General features: G+C 42.9%; 1 protein-coding gene across 1 annotated transcript; it reads left to right on the forward strand.

Moving 5' to 3' along the window:
• The first annotated feature begins 14,479 nt into the window (after positions 1-14,479).
• Positions 14,480-15,618, forward strand: LOC139564834 (interferon alpha-C-like). The gene is made up of 5 exons (XM_071384677.1): positions 14,480-14,657; positions 14,861-14,932; positions 15,021-15,170; positions 15,285-15,374; positions 15,520-15,618. The coding sequence occupies exons 1-5, from the start codon at positions 14,514-14,516 to the stop codon at positions 15,616-15,618; spliced, it is 555 nt and encodes a 184-aa protein (XP_071240778.1). The 5' UTR covers positions 14,480-14,513.
• Positions 15,619-20,081: the final 4,463 nt, after the last annotated feature.

Consider the following 20,081-nt stretch of genomic DNA (forward strand, 5'->3'; position numbering starts at 1 on the left):
AGGTGCCTAGGTGGAAGAAAGGGGTAACATCTCACAGCAAGAACTGGCAAATCTGGTGCAGTCCATGAGGAGGAGATGCACGGCAGTACTTAATGCAGCTGGTGGCCACACCAGATACTGACTGTTACTTTTGATTTGGACCCCTCCTTTGTTCAGGGACACATTATTCCATTTCTGTTCGTCACATGACTGTGGAACTTGTTCAGTTTATGTCTCCGTTGTTGGATCTTGTGATGTTCATACAAATATTTACACATGTTAAGTTTGCTGAAAATAAACGCAGTTGACAGTAAGAGGACGTTTCTTTTTTTGCTGAGTTTATGTTTTCGTTTCAGTCTCCTACATCGCCACTAACCGAAGCTAATTGTATGGATTTTTTCCCTATTAATGTAAAATTAACATCTGTACAGAAAGACTCATGTGAAGGCCAAATTACAGAGGAGGCACTTCTTGATGCAATTAAAGCCTTTAAGTCAGGTAAAACTGCAGGGCTGGATGGCATACCAGTGGAAGTTTACCAACCTTTTTGATATACTCAGAGGACCATTTATTAGCATGTTTTAACCACTCCTATATAAACGGTAGATTATCGGACATGCAACAAGAATGTCTGATTTCATTATTAATGAAATGGGATCCAAGTGGTATACATAAAGATCCAGTCCATTTAAAAAAATTGGAGGCCTCTTACACTTCAGTGTTGTGATGCAAAAATTCCAGCTAAATGCTTGGCGCACAGAATTTAGAAGGTATTGTCAGATATTATTCATCCTAATCACTGTTTTTTTTACATGGACGATACATTGGAGATAAAATAAGACAAGTACTGGAAACAGAATACTATGAAATATCGGAGAAACCAGGCTTGGTTTTCATAGCTGATTATGAAAAGGCTTTTGATAAAGTACGACTGGAGTTTATATATAAACGCCTAGAATATTTCAATTTTGAAGAATCTCTTATAAAATGGGTTAAAGTTATGTATAGTAACCCTAGGTGTAAAATAGTAAATAATGGCTACATCTCAGAAAATTTTAAACTGTCGAGGAGTAAAACAAGGTTGTCCGGCATATCTATTTATTATTGCCATCGAAATGTTAGCTGTTAAAATTAAATCCAACAATAATATTAAGGGATTAGAAATGCATGGCTTAAAAACAAAGGTGTCATTGTACGCTGATGGTTTGTAACGGCTGTCGTAGTCGTTCTCCTCCTCAGACGAGGAGGAGCATGGATCGGACCAAGATGCGGATTGGTAAGTATTCATATTTTAATGGGAAAACAACAAACACTACAAAATACAACAACCAACAAACGTGACTAACCTGAAACAGTCCTGTGTTGCCCAAACACTGACACAGGAACAAACACCCACAAAACACAGGTGAAACCCAGGCTGCCTAAGTATGATTTTCAATCAGGGACAACGATTGACAGCTGTCTCTGATTGAGAATCATACCAGGCCGAACACAAAATCCCAACATAGAAAATCAAACCTAGACCAACCCACCCAACTCACGCCCTGACCAACTAAAACAAATACAAAACAAAGGAAAACAGGTCAGGAACGTGACAGAACCCCCCCCCTTAAGGTGCGAACTCCGGGCGCACCAGCACAAAGTCTAGGGGAGGGTCTGGGTGGGCGTCTGTCCACGGTGGCGGCTCTGGCGCTGGTCGTGGTCCCCACCCCACCATAGTCAACCCCCGCTTTCGTGGCCTCCTCCCAATATCCACCCTCCATGTCAATCCCACTATTCCAAAGAGCAGTAACAGACTGAGGGGTAGCACCGGACTGAGGGGTAGCACCGGACTGAGGGGCAGCACCGGACTGAGGGGCAGCACCGGACTGAGGGGCAGCACCGGACTGAGGGGCAGCACCGGACTGAGGGGCAGCACCGGACTGAGGGGCGGATCCTGGCTGGCGGAAGGCTCCGGCGGATCCTGGCTGGCGGAAGGCTCCGGCGGATCCTGGCTGGCGGAAGGCTCCGGCGGATCCTGGCTGGCGGAAGGCTCCGGCGGATCCTGGCTGGCGGAAGGCTCCGGCGGATCCTGGCTGGACGGCAGCTCCTGGCTGGACGGCTCTGGCTGATCCTGGCTGGACGGCTCTGGCTGGTCCTGGCTGGACGGCTCTGGCTGGTCCTGGCTGGACGGCTCTGGCTGGTCCTGGCTGGACGGCTCTGGCTGGTCCTGGCTGGACGGCTCTGGCTGGTCCTGGCTGGACGGCTCTGGCTGGTCCTGGCTGGACGGCTCTGGCTGGTCCTGGCTGGACGGCTCTGAAGGCTCGGGACAGACGGGCAGTGCTGGGAAGGCAGGCAGTTCAGACAGCGCTGGGAAGGCAGGCAGTTCAGACAGCGCTGGGAAGGCAGGCAGTTCAGACACAGGCTGCGCTGAGCAGGCAAGCAGCGCAGGCGGCGTTGAGCAGACGGCCGACTCTGACCTGCTGAGGCGCACAGTAGGTCTGGTGCGTGGTGCCGGAACTGGAGGCACTGGGCTGGAGACACGCACCACAGGGAGAGTGCGTGGAGGAGGAACAGGGCTCTGGAAATGCACTGGAAGCCTGGTGCGTGGTGTCGGCACTGATGGTACTGGGCTGGGGTGGGAAGGTGGCGCCGGATATACCGGACCGTGAAGGAGGACACGTGCTCTTGAGCACCGAGCCTCCCCAACCTTACCAGGTTGAATGGTCCCCGTAGCCCTGCCAGTGCGGCGAGGTGGAATAGCCCGCACTGGGCTATGCAGGCGAACCGGGGACACCACCTGTAAGGCTGGTGCCATGTACGCCGGCCCAAGGAGACGTACTGGAGGCCAGATATGTTGGGCCGGCTTCATGGCACCCGGCTCGATGCCCAACCTAGCCCTCCCAGTGCGGCAAGGTGGAATAGCCCGCACTGGGCTAAGCACGCGTACTGGGGACACCGTGCGCTCCACCGCATAACACGGTGTCTGACCAGTACGACGCCCTCTCACTCCACGGTAAGCCCGGGGAGTTGGCTCGGGTATCCAACCCGGCTTCGCCACACTCCCCTTTATCCCCCCCCCCCCAAGAAATTTTTGGGTGAGCCTCTCGGGCTTCCAGCCGCTCTGCCTTGCTTTCGCCTCATAAAACCTCCAGCTCCGCTTTGGGGCGGCGACACTCCACTGGCTCTGCCCAGGGTCCTTTACCGTCTAGGATTTCCTCCCAAGTCCATTCCTCTTTTCCCCATTGCTGTTGTTCTTGCCTTCCTTCTCCAATCCGCTTGGTCCTGTTATGGTGGGTTTCTGTAACGGCTGTCGTAGTCGTTCTCCTCCTCAGACGAGGAGGAGCATGGATCGGACCAAGATGCGGATTGGTAAGTATTCATATTTTAATGGGAAAACAACAAACACTACAAAATACAACAACCAACAAACGTGACTAACCTGAAACAGTCCTGTGTAGCCCAAACACTGACACAGGAACAAACACCCACAAAACACAGGTGAAACCCAGGCTGCCTAAGTATGATTCTCAATCAGGGACAACGATTGACAGCTGTCTCTGATTGAGAATCATACCAGGCCGAACACAAAATCCCAACATAGAAAATCAAACCTAGACCAACCCACCCAACTCACGCCCTGACCAACTAAAACAAATACAAAACAAAGGAAAACAGGTCAGGAACGTGACATGGTTCATGTTTTATTTTAAAACCACAATTAGAATCTCTCCACGGCCTCATGGAGGATCTAGATACTTTTGCTATCCTCTCTGGATTAAAACCAAATTATGATAAGTGTACTATATTACTATTGGATCACAAAAAAATGCAACTTTTACATTACCGTGTAGTTTACCAATAAAATGGTCTGACGGGGATGTGGACATACTCGGTATACATATCCGGAAAGAAAGAAATTATCTCACTCCAATACATTAGTATTGTTAGCAAAAATAGATAAAATCTTGCTACAATGGAAAGGAAAATACCTGTCTATTTGTGGACAAATCACCCTGATTAACTCTTTTGTTATACAACAGTTTTCCTATTTGCTTATTGTTTTCCTACACCTAGTGACCTGCTGGCCCATCAAGCAGGACTAGATTGATGGCGCCGACAGAGAAGGTCGTCTCGCTTCGCGTTCTTAGGAAATGATTATTATTTCTTACACAAATCTTAAATCTTATTACATACAGCCGGGAAGAACTATTGGATATAAGAGCAACGTCAACTTACCATCATTACTACCAGGAATATGACTTTCCCGAAGCGGATTCTCTGTTTGGATCACCACCCAGAACAATGGATCGGATCCCAGTAGGCGAGACAAAACAACGGCGCCGCAGAAGGGGCAGACGGAGCGGTCTTCTGGTCAGGCTTCGTAGACGGGCACATCACTCACCGCTCCCGAGTATACTACTCGCCAATGTCCATTCTCTTGACAACAAGGTAGACGAAATTTGAGCAAGGGTTGCCTTCCAGAGAGACATCAGAGATTGTAACATTCTCTGTTTAACGGAAACATGGCTCGGTACAGCAACCCCGTTTCTTCACGCATCGCGTTGACAGAAACAAACATCTCTCTGGTAAGAAGAAGGGCGGGGGTGTATGCCTTATGATTAACGAGTCGTGGTGTAATCATAACAACATACAGGAACTCAAGTCCTTTTGTTCACCTGACCTAGAATTCCTTACAATCAAATGCCGACGGTATTATCTACTAAGAGAATTCTCTTTGATTATAATCACAGCCATGTACAGTGGGGCAAAAAAGTATTTAGTCAGCCACCAATTGTGCAAGTTCTCCCACTTAAAAAGATGAGAGAGGCCTGTACTTTTCATCATAGGTACACTTCAACTATGACAGACAAAATGAGAAAAAAAAATCCAGAAAATCACATTGTAGGATTTTTAATGAATTTATTTGCAAATTATGGTTTGCAAAATTTGCTTTTCTTTCAAAAACAAGGACATTTCTAAATGGCCCCAAACATTTTGTCACGACTTCGACCGAGGCAGGCTCTCCTTCCCGTTCGGGTGGCGTTCGGCGGTTGTCGTCACCGGCCTATTAGCTGTCACTGATCCTTTTCTCCCCCTCCCTATGTGGTTATTGGGCGCACCTGTTTTGTATGAGGGTTAATTAGTTGGGCTTATTTAATCAGCCGGCATACACGTTTCTTTGTGCGGGATTGTTTGTATGTAAGTTGGTGTTGGTTTTGTGCTTCATGTTTCTGGACATTATTCCTTCCCCCACGTGTCTGGGGTAGTTTATTAGTGTACACCCAGTGTGTTAGTAGGGTGGCCTAGTTTGTCCGTGTTCATTAAAGAACATTTGTTTTGCAATTGCTGCTCCTGCGCCTTTTCCTTCACACTCCGACACCCAGGCCTTACACATTTAAACTGTAGTGTATATATTTACCAAAAAATGATATGGGGGATTGGAAATGATGCAGACAATTAGATTGATGGAAGCAACACTATCTGCGATATTTATTTGCAAATTATGGTTTGCAAAATTTGCTTTTCTTTCAAAAACAAGGACATTTCTAAATGGCCCCAAACATTTAAACTGTAGTGTATATATTTACCAAAAAATTATATGGGGGATTGGAAATGATGCAGACAATTACATTGATAGAAGCAACACTATCTGCAATATTGAAGCTGATCCATCCCCTGAATCTTTTAAAAATAATAATAAAGACAAAAAAAACTAGAGCACAGGAAACACGCAGGTAGGACTTGACGGACAAGACGAACTGGCAACAGACAAGCAGAAAACGCAGGTATATACATAGGGAATAATGGGGGAAGATAGGAGACACCTGGTGGGGGGTGGAGACGAGCACAAAGACAGGTGAAACAGATCAGAGTGTGACACACAAAACGGTCATAGACATTGAGCTAGCTTGCTGTTATTAGCTCATTTGTCCTGGGAGATAGAGCCTCACAGTGGAGCTGTAACAATACCCATAAAACCTAGCATCAAAAAGGGAATTGGTTCCAATCGTTTTTCCACCATTAGTTTTTCCCATTAAAATAAGGGTTGTTTTTTTATGTATGCTTACCCTAGCGTGACGTTTCCTCAGACAAGGTGACTTTTATCAATATATTCAACTCAATTTACTCTCAGATTTGAAATGGCTAATTACATCAAAGTAGACATGACGCAAAACTACAAATCCCTGCAAGTGCTTACACGAGCTGACCCCAGGTACTGCGCCAATGTAAAACTTGCACAAGGCAGTTCACAGAATTGTCAATTTAAAGACATTTAGCCAATTAATTCATTACTATGTTTAGCTAACATTAGATAGTTAATCCAGAGATTCTTACCTTTGCCTTGATTCGTCAGTCTCGTCCAGATCATCATGGCATTTTGTAGTTCTTCATGATAATCACATTAGCATGGAATTTTGAGGGGCTTAAAAAACAGGTGTATATATTGATAAGTCACCTTGTCCGAAAGAGATTTATATGGTTATCAAAATGTCACACCAAGGTAAGCTTAGACTAAACACAGCCCTTATTTGAAGTGTCTCTAAAATCCCTTATGGGAAAAATGAATGGTGGAAAAACGATAGTACAATATCCCTGTTTGACCGATAGGTTTTATGGGTATTATGACTGTGCAATGTACAGAAATGCATTATGAAGAAAGCAAATCGTGTAATACACACGATATGCCTTGTGATGAAAATCGTGTAATTTCGAATTTCAAATAAATCATTTGTGTCTATTTCACAATAAGCTGTGATGGTGGGTTGGGCCTAGATAGAGTAAGGTTTTGGTGGTCGCAGTCCTGTTCCACATCTTTATATCCATTTATTCATGTATGCACATACACCTAGCGTATATTTTCAAATTAACCACCTACAACTTTCCTAATTTTATCACAAAGCAATGAAATAAAATACCTGATAAAACTAAAAACATGTATATATGAGTGCAAGAATCAAGTACAAGAGCAAAAGTTTAAATTGGTTGTCCGTTTGCTATAACTCAGTAAATATCTGTTGGATATTGGTGCCAAAATAAAGGAATTGTTCCTTGTCAGAGCTCTCTGATGGAACGTTTGATGTTCATACAGGGGCTTTTCGAGCCGGGCCGTTCATTCTCCACCCTGAAGGTGTATACGGCAGCTAATTCAGCGTGTCATGTGGGAATTGATGGTGCCACTCCAGGAGCTCATCCCCTGGAGGTGAGGTATTTAAAAGGTGTGTGCGGTCTCAGGCCGGTCATTCAGATTGTTAAAAGGTTGAAACAACTATTGTAATACATGTAACAGCTATGCAATGGATGAAGGTGCTTGAAACGTTTTATTTGATCCAGTATGTGGTATGTGGTACCATATTGACAGCACCCAATGACTACATCAAGTTTGTGACTCTACAAACTTGTTGGATGCATTTGCCGTTTGTTTTGATTGCGTTTCAGATTATTTTGTGCCCAATAGAAATGAATGGTAGATAAGGTTGTGTAATTTTGTAGTCCCTTTTATTGTAAATAAGAATTGGAATATGTTTTTTTTAACACTTCTACATTCATGTGGATTCAACCATCAGTACTGATAATCCTGAATGAATCTTGAATAATACACGAGAGAGTTGCAGAAGCACAAATATTATGCCCCCAAGACATGCTATTCTCTCACCATTAGAACTACCTAACATGATAAAGTTGTCTGTGATGAGATTCCAACTCGCAGCCTTTCGGGTTGCTCGACGTTCTTGTTATATGCCTAACCGACGCACAAATTTCATATACCCCCGTCACCAAAAACTGCTAACCTCGGCAGTTATTGCAATGGTGAGAGGTCAGCATGTCTTGGGGGTATGATATTTGTGCGTCTTTAACTTTCTCACTAGTCATTACTCACGATTCATTCAGAATGATCCGTAATCATGTCAGATCCTGTCTGTTTGTTTACCATGGTGCTGAAATGTCTTCTTATCTTGCAATGGCCTTCGTAAATACACAAATAAATGCATGAAAACATTGTTACATTGTCTATAGCCTTAAAAAAGCCATCTCATAATTAAATATTCAGTAAAAATTGTGTTTTACTTCGCAGAGTTGTGAATACATACAATAAATAAATCAAGATTAAGTAAAAAAAATGTTTTTTAAATAACCGTGTAAATAAATATTTCAATAAATAGATGTATAAATAAATCTACACACACACCTCAGTGGTTAGTACTTCTTGTTGTGGCTAGTCTTTGCATGTGTGCCAGCACTACTTTCCTTATGTCTTCCCAGCAGCTTGCGCAGTATTCCTGCATGAATGAAGCACACATGTTAATATTTTAGAATAGACACATGTTTTATCATCACATATGAAAGTATCACGATTTTGTGAATGTACTCTCTTGGTAAGACAAATTGACCAATCTACCTCACGTTTCAAGTAATTCTTCAGGAATTTGAAGTGAAGGCTCATCTTTTTGTTAACTCCAGATTTTGATAGTGTAGGTTTCATAGCCTTTACCTGTTAGGACAATTACATTTATATTATGATCCGTTTAAATCACATTATATGATATGACAATCTAAAATGATAGATAATGTTTGCCTTTTTGCATTAATGTTCATTAATCACGGTACTCCATTTTGTTTATCTGTCGGCCCCAGCCTCAAACTCAGGACGTGTGTAGTTAACTGACCCTCTCTGCCCATTCATAGCCATTTTACCTGTTGTTATTGTCTTAGCTGATTAGCTGTTGTTGTCTTACCCGTTGTTGTCTTAGCTAGCTCTCCCAATCAACACCTGTGATTGCTTTATGCCTCGCTTTATGTCTCTCTCAAATGTCAACATGCCTTGAATGCTGTTGTTTAGGATAGTTATCATTGTTTAAGTTTACTGCGGAGCCCCTAGTCCCACTCAACATGCCTCAGATACCTCCTTTGTCCCACCTCCCACACATGCGGTGACCTCACCCAGCATAACTGCGTCCAGAGATGCAAACTCTCTTATCGTCACTCACTGCCTGGGTTTACCTCCACTGTACCCGCACCCTACCATACCCCTGCCTGTACATTAGGCATTGAACCTATCCTACCATGCCCAGAAATATGCTCCCTTTACTCTCTGTCCCCAACGCACTAGACGACCAGTTTTGATAGCTTTTAGCCGTACCCTCATCCTACTCCTCCTTTGTTCCTCAATGTGATGTGGAGGTTAACTCAGGCCCTGCGTGTCCCCAGGTACTCTCATTTGTTGACTTCTGTAACCGAAAAAGCCTTGGTTTCATCCATGTTAACATCAGAAGCCTCCTCCCTAAGTTTGTTTTACTCATTGCTTTAGCGCACTCCGGTTCAGGAAGGCCACCAAAAATTCTGAGATTTCCATCCCCAACTACAACATTTTCCGTCAAGATAGAACTGCCAACGGGGAAGGAGTTGCAATCTACTGCAGAGATAGCCTGCAAAGTTCTGTCATATCTTCCAGGTCTATGCCAAACAGTTCGAGCTTCTAATTTAAAAAATGAATCTCTCCAGAAATAAGTCTCTCACTGTTGTCGCCTGTTATAGACCCCCCTCAGCTCCCAGCTGTGCCCTGGACACCATATGTGAATTGATTGCCCCCCATCCATTTTCAGAGTTCGTTCTGTTAGTTGACCTAAACTGGGATATGCATGACACCCCGGCAGTCCTACAATCTAAGCTAGATGCCCTCAATCGCACAAAAATGATCAAGGAACCCACCAGGTACAACCCTAAATCCGTAAACATGGGCACCCTCATAGATATTATCCTGACCAACTTGTGTCACGGAGCTAGGAGTGGTGGGTGCGGAGTCAGGCGCAGAGAACAGAGGATTTTGGGTTTCCGTAATTTATTCCGGACAGAAAAAGGTCCCGCCAAATAACAATAGGCGACAAATACTGACCTACCCAAAACAGGACACAAAAACAGTCCAACAAAATAACAAACGCAACCATCTACACACAGAACAGAAAATAAGCCCGCACAAAAGCAGGCGGGCATAAACGGCTTAAATAGCCCTGAACAAAAATCCAAACGAGAAACAGGTGAAACCAATAAAGACAAAACCAACAGAAAAGGGAATCGGTGGCAGCTAGTAGACCGGTGACGACGACCACCGAGCGCCGCCCGAACAGGAAGAGGAGCCACCTTCGGTGGAAGTCGTGACAACTTGCCCTCCAAATACACCTCTGCTGTTTTCAATCAGGATCTCAGCGATCACTGCCTCATTTACCGCATCCGCTATGGGTCGGCGGTCAAACGACCACCCCTCATCACTGTCAAACGCTCCCTAAAACACTTCTGCGAGCAGGCCTTTCTAATCGACCTGGCCCGGGTATCCTGGAAGGATATTGACCTTATCCCGTCAGTCGAGGATGCCTGGTCGTTCTTTAAAAGTAATTTCCTCACCATCTTAAATAAGCGTGCCCCTTTCAAAAAACAGATAGAGCCCTTCGTTCACTCCAGACCTGACTGCCCTCGACCAGCACAAAAACATCCTGTGGCGGACTGCACTAGCATTGAATAGTCCCCGTGATATGCAACTTTCAGGGAAGTCAGGAACCAATACACAGTCAGTCAGGAAAGCAAAGGCTAGCTTTTTCAAACAGAAATTTGCATCCTGTACCTCTAACTCCAAAAAGTTTTGGGACACTGTAAAGTCCATGGAGAATAAGAGCACCTCCTCCCAGCTGCCAACTGCACTGAGGCTAGGTAACACTGTCACCACCGATAAATCCACGATAATCGAGAATTTCAATAAGCATTTCTCTACGCTGGCCATGTTTTCCTCCTGGCTACCCCAACCCCGGCCAACAGCTCCGCACCCCCCGCAGCTACTTGCCCAAGCCTCCCCAGCTTGTCCTTCACCCAAATCCAGATAGCAGATGTTCTGAAAGAGCTGCAAAACCTAATTATATAGCCTACACTATTAGGAAAAAAATGCTTCTGGATAGAACCAAAACATTTTTTAAAATAGTGTAGGCTATGCATATGTCTTATCTTGGAATTATCGACTTGTCTCAGTTGTCTGTATTGCTTGTCAGGGAAAGTGATCTGAGGTTCTCGAGAGACCACATGACCCTGAGATGCCAAAAAAATAGAAACAAAAGACTTACAATATTATTATTGTATACATAAAGGAGTAACTGAATAAAATGAAACATAGCAGCACATGAAATGTTGAAAAGATGACAACTGCTCAAGTAAATAAACATTACCGTATCCTACCATTTTCTGAAGCATAGTTATGGTGTTGTTGCTGAACACTTGGAACATGCTCGGAGACCGAGGCGGTGTCTTCATCCAAGTGCATCCGATGGTTTTATGCCAGGTGCAAATCGTCAGGACCAAGCACATCCAAAGGCTGATTGAACCCATTTTAGCATAGGTCTACTGTAATTCTCTGCCGTTATCAACCCGGGTGCAAAATTAGGTACACTTCCGAAAGACAGCATACTTTAAATAAAAAAATGTAATAAAAATTTACTCAAAGGAAAAAGAGATAAAGTGTTCTTTCTGATCAATCCCCTTCTCGAATTCCCGAGTTCTGTCATTCTCCAATCTGTGTCAATCTTTTATACAAAGATTCTGCACGGTGTTCCAAAAGTGAAAGGTGGAAGTCCCCGTAGACAGGCGCTTTCATACATACCTGAGAGTATATTTTTTCGGCCTGGAGACAATGCACAGAAAGGACAGGTGCATCTCAAAGAATTGTTAAATTCTTGACTTATTGGTTATTTTATTCAGAAATATTGGCTTATCAACCAGGAACATGTTTTCGATTATTTTTGTTTTTAATGTTGTTGTTTTTTTTACCCGATTTCCTCGCCAATTTCGTGGTATCCAAATGGTAATTACAATCTTGTCTCATCGCTGCAACTCCCGTACTGACTCCGGAGAGGCGAAGGTCGAGAGCCGTGTGTCCTCCAAATCACAACCCAACCAAGCCGCACTGCTTCTTGACACAATGCCCACTTAACCCGGAAGCCAGCCGCACCAATGTGTTGGAGGAAACACCGTGCACCTGATGACCGTGTCAGCGCGCACTGCACCCTGCCCGCCACAGGAGTCACTAGTGCGCGATGGGACAAGGACATCACTTGCTTAAAGGGTAACTGCCTATTTAAAGAAACAGATCAACGTTGTATGGGTTCTATCAATTACACACTCAACATTACTTTATTTCGTTTTAGAAACGGGTTTGGGTGGTATGAAATATTTTGGTAGACCCCCTCCTATATGCTCCCGGTTTTCAGAATAAGGTAACTAAGGGAATGGCATCAACGATACACATTTAGAGCCAGCCAAACACAACAAGGCATATGTAACGGATGTGAAATGGCTAGCTAGTTAGCGGTGGTGCGCGCTAATAGCGTTTCAATCGGTTACGTCACTCGCTTTGAGACCTTGACGTAGTGGTTCCCCTTGCTCTGCAAGGGCCGCGGCTTTTGTGGAGCGATGGGTAACGATGCTTCGTGGGTGACTTGTTGATGTGTGCAGAGGGCCCCTGGTTCGCGCCCGAGTCGGTGCGAGGGGACGCCATAAAGTTATACTGTTACACATACATTGAAGAAAAACAAAAAAACGATCAAATCAATTACATAACTGTACATGTAAACCTAGGCTTACTGCTCAAGTAGGAAAATTTGTACAAATAAGATTCCCTCATTGTGAGCAATTAGCTAGCTCACGTGCAAATGGGTGCTAAATCAGTGCGGTAGTCTGTCATAAAAAAAATACACCACTGCACTGGTATAACATGAATATTACAAAGTACATTATGCATAATGACAGTCTCACTTACTTCCATGGTTTATATTTTTATCCATATAGGTTAGGTTCGATTAAGATTCGCTTTCGTTCGTTGACATTGATAACTTCGACTTTTACCTCAACTTGGGTGACCTTGAAGGAGACGGGAAGGGTTCGGGTAAAACGCGTTTGACTCCGCACACATTGAGCCCGGCCCGGAACTGCACACTGCAGTCAAAAGGGCTTCTCGCTCGTGTTAATAAAACGTTTACTGGAGACAGGAGAACAAGTGGAGACATAGGACGAGGTGGATAATTGTATAATAAGGCAGGTTTATTCAAGTGTAAAAATATTAGGCAAAGCGTGCAGCACGGCTCCCTCTGTCTGATCCGTAAGGGATCGTCAGGAAGAGAGAGCGTTTAAACAGTTGTACAGTTATATATGGGCAACAAGCAAAGTAGGTTGATCTGGTAGTCTGGCCTTCCGATTGGTCTATCTGGGTCTTGGGTAGTCCTGAACAGGCCTGGTGTCCACGTTCCATTGGTTCCTGACATAGTTCTTTGTCTGGAGCTCCAACCCTGAGTTGTGAGTGTCTGAGTGATTGTCATGGGGGAGGGAAGTTGTGGGTGTCGTGCATGTGTCCAATGAGTCCAGCATATGTCCAATAGAAAGAGGGAGTGTGTATATTGTGTCAACCATAGCTAATGTTTGAGAAGTTGTTAAAACAAGTTACCAATATCTAATACAATTCCTTACACTCGGATAGATGACGAAATGCAGTAATATGCAAAAACTGTCGTTTTCGAAAGTGAAAGCGATTTATGGTGTGTATTCACCGTTGTCATCATCATCCCAGACAGAGGCTGTCCCACGGTTTAAGGGTTCCTAATTGTCAAATTAATATCAAACTCTAACTCTTTTCCTAATCTTAACCAAATTATCCTAACACGTTAATTATCATAACCTGCTGCGTAATTTCTCTTAACCTGCTACGAAAAGTCAAATCTGACGTTAATTTGGCCAAAGCTGGATCCCTTCTAGCCATAACCCTGTCCCACGTGCAGTCATCCGGATAATAGCACGCCGACAGTGAGCAGTCATTGTTCATGTTATATTATTTGGCGTATAGAAACTGTAAGGACAACACACTTATGACATTGTATCTAGCTATTAATCAGGTCCATCAGAAATTGTTTGAATTATCTTTTTATATTCTAATGTCAATTTGTTTTCCAACTAATAATGAAGTGCAATGGATGCTACATCTAGGACATGTCGATAACTGCAGTGGAGCAGCTGTGTCGAGTCCAAATGGTATCATCATGTTTTTCTTTCTGTAACAGAGTAGCCATACAATTTGTTACACTTTCCATCCATTGGGAGAGGGGATATAAAAAGCATGCCTTTAAATGCTTATACGGTAGAATATCAAGCCTACACAAAAGATGTAAAAAGGAACTACAAAAATAGATAGGCTACTGTTTTAAAATACATTGCGTGAAGAGCGCTGTGTACCTGCCATTATATTATTCTCTGTGTTGATGTATTAGTTCAAAAAGCATTTAAATATCCTTTGAGCAACATTATTGCGCATACCTGCACGCAGAAGACAAGAACGCAACATGTCTTCAACAGCTATGCAAGGTGAAGGAATGGAATTTTCAATGCTCTTTCACTTTCCCCACTTGAACTTTCCTTATTGTACATATTACCTCATCCATGCCATTTCAATGAGGGAGGCTATAAAGGTATAGGGCAGGTAGCCCGTTGTTTAGAAGTAGTGTTACGGGATTTATCAACTGACTGGACACATGGCAACTCTTAACGTGTCCTTTGTGGTACATCTTCTGTGTGTAATTGCTCTTTACCCGGTTGTGTATGCTAAATGCAGTGACCAAAAACAGCAAACGTATTATCTTTCTCAAACTCGCCAGACCCTCAATGATCTTGCCATGGTAGGTCAATTTCTTTAACCTGTTACAAATTGAGCATAAAGGCAGAGACATATTTAGAAATATGTCTCTGACTATAGGCTGTAGCATATATACTGTGAGATCACAAGTTATTTATTCTAGTTGTAAAGTAGATTATTGGAGCTTGATTCGTTCATATATTCAGTTGTTTTATTGATATACGGTGTCTTTTGTGTGTGGTATAGGAGAGGAGACCAAGCGACTGTATCCAAGAGGCTGAAAAGATAATGGTCCAACGTCCAACGCTTTCCATAGAGGTGATGCTCAGGAGATCATGACTGGCTACAATTGTAGTGTGTGTCTAGTTCAATTGCGTGATTACACGGGGTGTTTTTCTGATTACAGGAGGGGGAAAAGCTTTGGACACTGAAACTTGCGTTTCAACTAGCCAGCGAGCTCTTCCAACAAAACCTAACACCTGTGAAATGGAATACCTTCAAACTCAGGGAGCTCCAAGATCTTCTTGCTCGACAAAATATGACCTATTCAGAATGTGTACGTTCTTGGTGATTTTTCATTTGTTAACTGTAGCTTGTTACACATTTATTATTATTGTTATTTTTATTATTATTCATGTAATCACATGTTGTTTGTTGTTTCGTATTTCAGGTCAAAGACATGCGTCTGCATCAAAACCTTCCAATTGAAAATATGGTTAAGAACTACTTCAAACAGCTGGGCGACTTTCTTTCACGTGAGGTAAAACATCTCATGGGTTGCATTTTTTTGTCAACTGTGTTCCAAATCTAAACTATTGAGAGGAGTGGAGTGGGCCTAGCCCATACCTGTGGTGTATAATGTCTTCATTCCACCAAAAACATATTTGTTTCACGTTTTCTTTCAGCGTTTCAGCTCCTGCTCATGGGAGGTCGTGAGAGCTGAAATCCGGAGCATCCTGAGGGATTTTTACAAGAAATCAAAAATGCCAAGAAAACATGCATGAGAGCAGTATAACTTTTAGTTAATTTCTGCCAAAAAAATGTATCTTGCTGAATAAATGAAATTTGCTACTGTGAGCCTTATACGTTTATGTTATTTATCCGTGTTGCAAATAATTTCCATGTAGGCTATAATATTTAAATAAAGAGACAAACACGCCTTCTATTGGTTGAAATTGTGCCAACAATTTTGTAAAATTCTGTGGTGGGACGCAACCTTGAAATGAAACGACTTTTTCGTTGAAATGTTATCCTAAATGTGATCTTATTCCTCCTGACAATTGCATATCAACATCCTCAATGAAAAATAATAATCTAATTTACACTACTAGGAATTCCAGCCATACTTTCCTGCCCTTTAAGGCATCATCAGATCACTGTAAAACATTGTTGATTCGTATAGTTATTAATTATATCAACTACACATATACTGATATCATGCAACATAAGTATAACTCCAAATTCTGAAAGTTAGTGTAAGTATAACTCCAAATTCTGAAAGTTAGTTTAAGTATAACTCCAAATTCTGAAAGTTAGTTCACTGGAGCGTAGCAACCGCTAACCATGCAGCCCAGCCTCACATTCAATTCGCGCATATATGTACAAAATGTATTTCAGCAGATTTCGTGCGTTTTTGTGCATTTTTGGGGTGGTTCAATTCGTTTGAAAATACACGAATTTCTGTGCTACTTAATTCTTGCGAAAATACACGATTTTCTGTGCTACTTAATTCGTGCGAAAAGACACGAATTTAACCAGTAGGCGATACACAAGCCGTTGCAACAACCATAGACGCGATCGCCTGTATTTATTTATTTTACGTTATGAATATATAGATATTTTGTCTTTTTTTAACAATTTAACCATAAGAGGTTATATATATATTGTCTTTATTTAATCCCTATTAAAACATTGTGGTTTTATGCCTATATGTACTGTTTTCGATTTTTCTGAACAGACTTTTCAGGATAGAATGAATGTAAGCAATGCATGATGGTTAATGGTGTTTTATTCGGTTGTAGTTCCATGTATTTCTTAAAAAATAAACGTGTAAACCATTTTTATTGAACAGAATGTAACTGAAAATACAATGGCAGCCTTGCCATTGTCCATCAATAACAAAACATTTTTTTTTCGTATAACATTTGGGGAAACGTATGCAGTCATTGTAGTCTTACATTTTGTTGGCCAACCAAAATTACCAAAACGTTAACCCGTAATAAGGCTAGGGTGGCTGAGTGTAAATACATGGCTCTGAGTGTAAGCACCTTTTCACTAGAAACGTTCTTGTGTTCAAATTACCGTCAGTGCGAAATAGCTAGAAAGCTTTCGTATTTCCACTTGGCTGCACCTACGGTTACGATAACGATAAATCAAGTGCAATACCTGCGTCGACCTGTGTCGAGCAGCAAAACACCGGAAAGCTTCTAGCCTACCGGAAAGTTACAAGAAGAACAAGAATAGTTACCTCATCCGGTCATGTGACACTCTGGATGCCCCCTAAAAGCAATTTCAACCGTTTTGAAAAATGACGCCTGGTAACCCCCAAAAAATACCAGGTGCATGAAAAGTTTGGACTTAGAATATTTTTTGAAAACCTCCATAAATCACTCAGGCCATTGACTCGAGAAGAAAAAACATAACATATTTTCCAGAAGAAAAAACAGAATATTTTTTGAAAACCTCCATAAATCACTCAGGCCAGCACCCATTGATTTGGGGCGGTAGTATAGCGCTCCCAGAGCGGGTATGGAAGTCTGGATCCCCCCTAAAAGCATTTAAGGCTCTGTGTGTCTTTAAGCACCATACTTTTTCACTCCATCCTTGCTGTGTGTGTGTGTGTGTGTGTGTGTGTGTGTGTGTGTGTGTGTGTGTGTGTGTGTGTGTGTGTGTGTGTGTGTGTGTGTGTGTGTGTGTGTGTGTGTGTGTGTGTGTGTGTGTGTGTGTGTGTGTGTGAGAGAGCTTTTCTTTGACATCTGTTTAGCGAAATTACTGATTTACAGTTCATGAGGGTTGACCGATTCACACATTTAAAGTTTTGGAAAGATCTGACTTTTTTAAACCTTCGAAACAGCACCTATGACCCCATTTTAAGGCACTTCCGGTTGGCACAGGAAGCTATAAGTAAATACATATCCTGATCGGGGTATGCTTTTACAGAATCCTGAGTTTTAAGTCTATACGTTAAGAACTGACTGATTTACATAGGGTTGAATGCACTATATATCACAAACTGCTGGTTGGGTATGGCAAAACACTTTTAGGGTGATTTTATCACTTCCGGTTGCTCCAGGAAGCTTAGAATCAACACAGGTAGACCTCATAGTGGCTTGATGGATTGTCATTGAAGACAGGTTCATAAGACATTCATAACCCACATAGGCTTCAGGTTGAATTTAGGGGAGCAGGAAATGTATTCCTATGGGGAGACATGTCATTGTAAACTGTTTGATGTAAACACCTTCTTTTAACTATTAAGGGTTAATGCCACACGGTCAATGTTAGGCTTGCACAGATCGGGAGGACCTTAGGAACGTCCCTGAGGTCAAATTGTGCTTCTAACCTTAACGGTTCTCTCTCTGTCTCCCAAAAGCAAAAAAATATGAAATTGAGGTCAAAGGGTCATTTGGGTCCTTCTTCTTGTCCCTGTCGCTACACTCAGACCGAGCTAGCTACGGTCAAGCGGGGCATCTCGTTGAACTCGGCACGGCCTGGAGATAATGGCAATGCCATTTCAGGCTTTGTGTGTCTTTAAGCACCGTACTTTTTCACTCCATCCTTTTATCCCCTTTTCTTCGTGGTATCCAATCGCTAGTAATTACTATCTTGTCTCATCGCTACAACTCCAGTATGGGCTCAGGAGAGACGAAGGTCGAAAGCCACGCGTCCTCCGAAGCACAACCCAACCAAGCCGCACTGCTTCTTAACACAGCGCGCCTCCAACCCGGAAGCCAGCCGCACCAATGTGTCGGAGGAAACACCGTGCACATGGACCCCTTGGCTAGCGCGCACTGCCCCCGGCCCGCCACAGGAGTCGCTGGAGCGCGATGAGACAAGGATATCCCTACCGGCCAAACCCTCCCTAACCCGGACGACGCTAGGCCAATTGTGCGTCGTCCGACGGACCTCCCGGTCGCGGCCGGCTGCGGCAGAGCCTGGGCGCGAACCCAGAGACTCTGGTGGCGCAGCTAGCACTGCGATGCAGTGCCCTATACCACTGCGCCACCCGGGCAGATCTGACCTTTTTAACCCTTCGAAACTGACCCTATGGCACCATTTGAAGGTACTTCCGGTTGACATAGGAAGCTGAAAGTGAACACATATCCTCCTTGGGGTAGGCTCTTATATAATATTGAGTTTTAAGTCTTTATGTTAAGAACTGACTTATTTACAGAGGGTTAAATGAGTGTGTGTTATTTCATAAAATCACATAAAATCACAGAATTCTGGCAGAGCTTCGAGACCCACTTAAAAAATGTTCGTCTGAACACACTGCAACTGGATCTGTAACTTTTTTTTTTAACTCCTTTTTGTGAACATTACCAATTTGTCAATGTACGATTTCTCTTAAATTACGATAGATAAATGGCTGGTTCTTTTTTTCCTGACACCGTATGCTTATGTACTTTGACGTGAAGCGGTCAAATTAGCACCCTACTTTGCGTTTTTGACCTTTAATCCCAGAAAAATGGCCATAACTCAAAAAGAGTTGAGGCCTCGACGCCATCTTGTTCGGGGCCAACTGTCCATTACGTCTTCGAAATATTTGTGCTTGTGCATTTGCAATATTATTTATTTTCCCTCTGGTGGGAATTTCCGAGACTGCGGAAAAATGACCAAAATTTGTTATTTTTTTAAAACGGAAACCGAACGTCCGAGAGATTTCGTTTGATGACTTCCTGAAAGATCTCTCCCCCGCGCACGGCCCGACGCCGTCCGCGAATTTTAGAAACGTTGCAGGACGTCTAGTAAGGGACCTTATATTTGCAATGTGGCGTTTCTCACTAACCATATGGCGAGTGCTAAAATGTTCCCTTAAGGTATGGAAAGGCCTTGGAAAGGCCATAAGTGTAAGCCAACATAATTCATTATTTTACATTAACATGTAATACATGCATTATGAAGAAAATGGTGTAATTTAGGCTCCACGAAATATGAAATGGGTTATGAAGAAAATCGTGTATGGTTGCCTACATGACAAAAAGGCGTTCTGATTACAAGTGCACCAGTATCCAAAGTATTAAGCGAAATTAAGCACAGAAAACAGCATTGGCATTAATAAAACAATATTTCCCACGAATTAAGTCGCACGTAAATGTGCGTCTTTTCTCAAAAATTCTGTTCAGCAAGTCTAAAACAGTACATATAGGCATACAACGACACATTTTAAAACATGGTAAAAAAAAGACAACATTTCTGTATATTCATGACGTTGAATTAGCCATTAAGAAGAACAAAAATGAAATAC

The sequence above is a fragment of the Salvelinus alpinus genome, chromosome 36, assembly GCF_045679555.1.
Source record: "Salvelinus alpinus chromosome 36, SLU_Salpinus.1, whole genome shotgun sequence".
Lineage (NCBI taxonomy): Eukaryota > Metazoa > Chordata > Actinopteri > Salmoniformes > Salmonidae > Salvelinus > Salvelinus alpinus.

What these genes read in the sequence shown, in the direction of transcription:
- LOC139564834 (XM_071384677.1), top strand. Translation starts at nt 14,514, where the DNA reads ATGGCAACTCTTAACGTGTCCTTTGTGGTACATCTTCTGTGTGTAATT. An exon ending in CCCTCAATGATCTTGCCATG is followed by an intron (nt 14,658 to 14,860) that starts GTAGGTCAATTT and finishes TGTGTGGTATAG; the next exon opens with GAGAGGAGACCAAGCGACTG. An exon ending in GCGACTTTCTTTCACGTGAG is followed by an intron (nt 15,375 to 15,519) that starts GTAAAACATCTC and finishes GTTTTCTTTCAG; the next exon opens with CGTTTCAGCTCCTGCTCATG.